This window comes from Salvelinus sp. IW2-2015, linkage group LG4p, assembly GCF_002910315.2.
Source record: "Salvelinus sp. IW2-2015 linkage group LG4p, ASM291031v2, whole genome shotgun sequence".
Taxonomy (NCBI): domain Eukaryota; kingdom Metazoa; phylum Chordata; class Actinopteri; order Salmoniformes; family Salmonidae; genus Salvelinus; species Salvelinus sp. IW2-2015.
In genome coordinates, this window is record NC_036841.1 from 7,666,783 (window position 1) to 7,667,860 (window position 1,078).

Genomic DNA, 1,078 nt, shown 5'->3' on the forward strand with positions numbered 1-1,078 from the left:
TCCCACCAACATAGGTGGGAAAAAAAGACTTACCTAAAGTATGATTCCCAATCAGAAAAACGATAGACAGCTGCCTCTGATTGGGAACCATACTCGGCCAAACACAAAAAAATACATAACATAGAATGCCCACCACAAATCACACCCTGACCAGACCAAATAGGAGACATAAAAAGGCTCTCTAAGGTCAGGGGCTGACATATCACGTCAAATCAGAGTTTTTCTGATCTTCTTGATCTTGAGTGATGATAAATGTTCTATTAACTATCTTTACAGGAAGACCTATTATCATAACAGTTTGATGAGGGCTGATAGTTGTCCCCCACTTCCCTTGAAAAATGCTGTTGACCTACAGCCAATTCTGTTGAATAAAAGAATTTGCAAAAAACTATCGAGAGTTCGACAGACAATCATGGCCTGAGACGCCAAAGAAAATTCAGGAGAGGAGGTACAAAAAAAATGGTCAGACTTAATACTTGCCATTGAGAAATTTTCAAAACAAAAACGATACAGGACCTTTTTCAAGGTCAGTCTCAGGAAATAAGAAGCATTCTGATTCTAACATACCCGCTATTTCAAAGTGCCCTGAACAAATGAAAGGGAATCGTTTCACAAAACAATTGGCCACATTCAAGATGCCACATGGTACAGTATTCGGTTAATGTGTTTTTCGGAACTCCTTTGGTCATATTCTCGCGGCGCAGTAACTCTCAGAGATGAATGGTAAACTCGCTGGAGATTACACCCCAAGAATATTCCTGAACCAAGTCTAATTTGCCCCCCTATAGGATGGGAAACTACAAGATGTAATGGCTGTGCTCAATACAATGGTACTTTCAAATGTCGTTCCTTTCAAAAACACCCCAACAGCGGAAAACAGATTCCCATTCAAACGGTTGCTTATCAATATGCTTTCTCCACTAAGGCAGTTATTTATCTTATAACTTGTCCTTGTGGTAAAAAAATGCTATTGCGGTTAAAACAAAGCGCCAAATTAAAGTCATGATTTCTCGGAGCATCGTAGCGCCATTAGGTGCCCAAAAACTCGACTTAACAGCCCACTTTTTGGAAACAGCAA

At 39.9% G+C, this 1,078-nt stretch overlaps 1 protein-coding gene across 1 annotated transcript in view; it reads right to left on the reverse strand.

Annotated features, from left to right (window-relative positions):
- Positions 1 to 388: 388 nt before the first annotated feature.
- The window catches only part of LOC111956995 (serine/threonine-protein kinase LMTK2), a 9,967-nt gene continuing 9,277 nt past the window's right edge, over positions 389 to 1,078 (reverse strand). Inside the window, 1 exon segment of the mRNA XM_070436657.1 lies at positions 389 to 417. Coding sequence (XP_070292758.1) covers positions 389 to 417 — 29 coding nt within the window.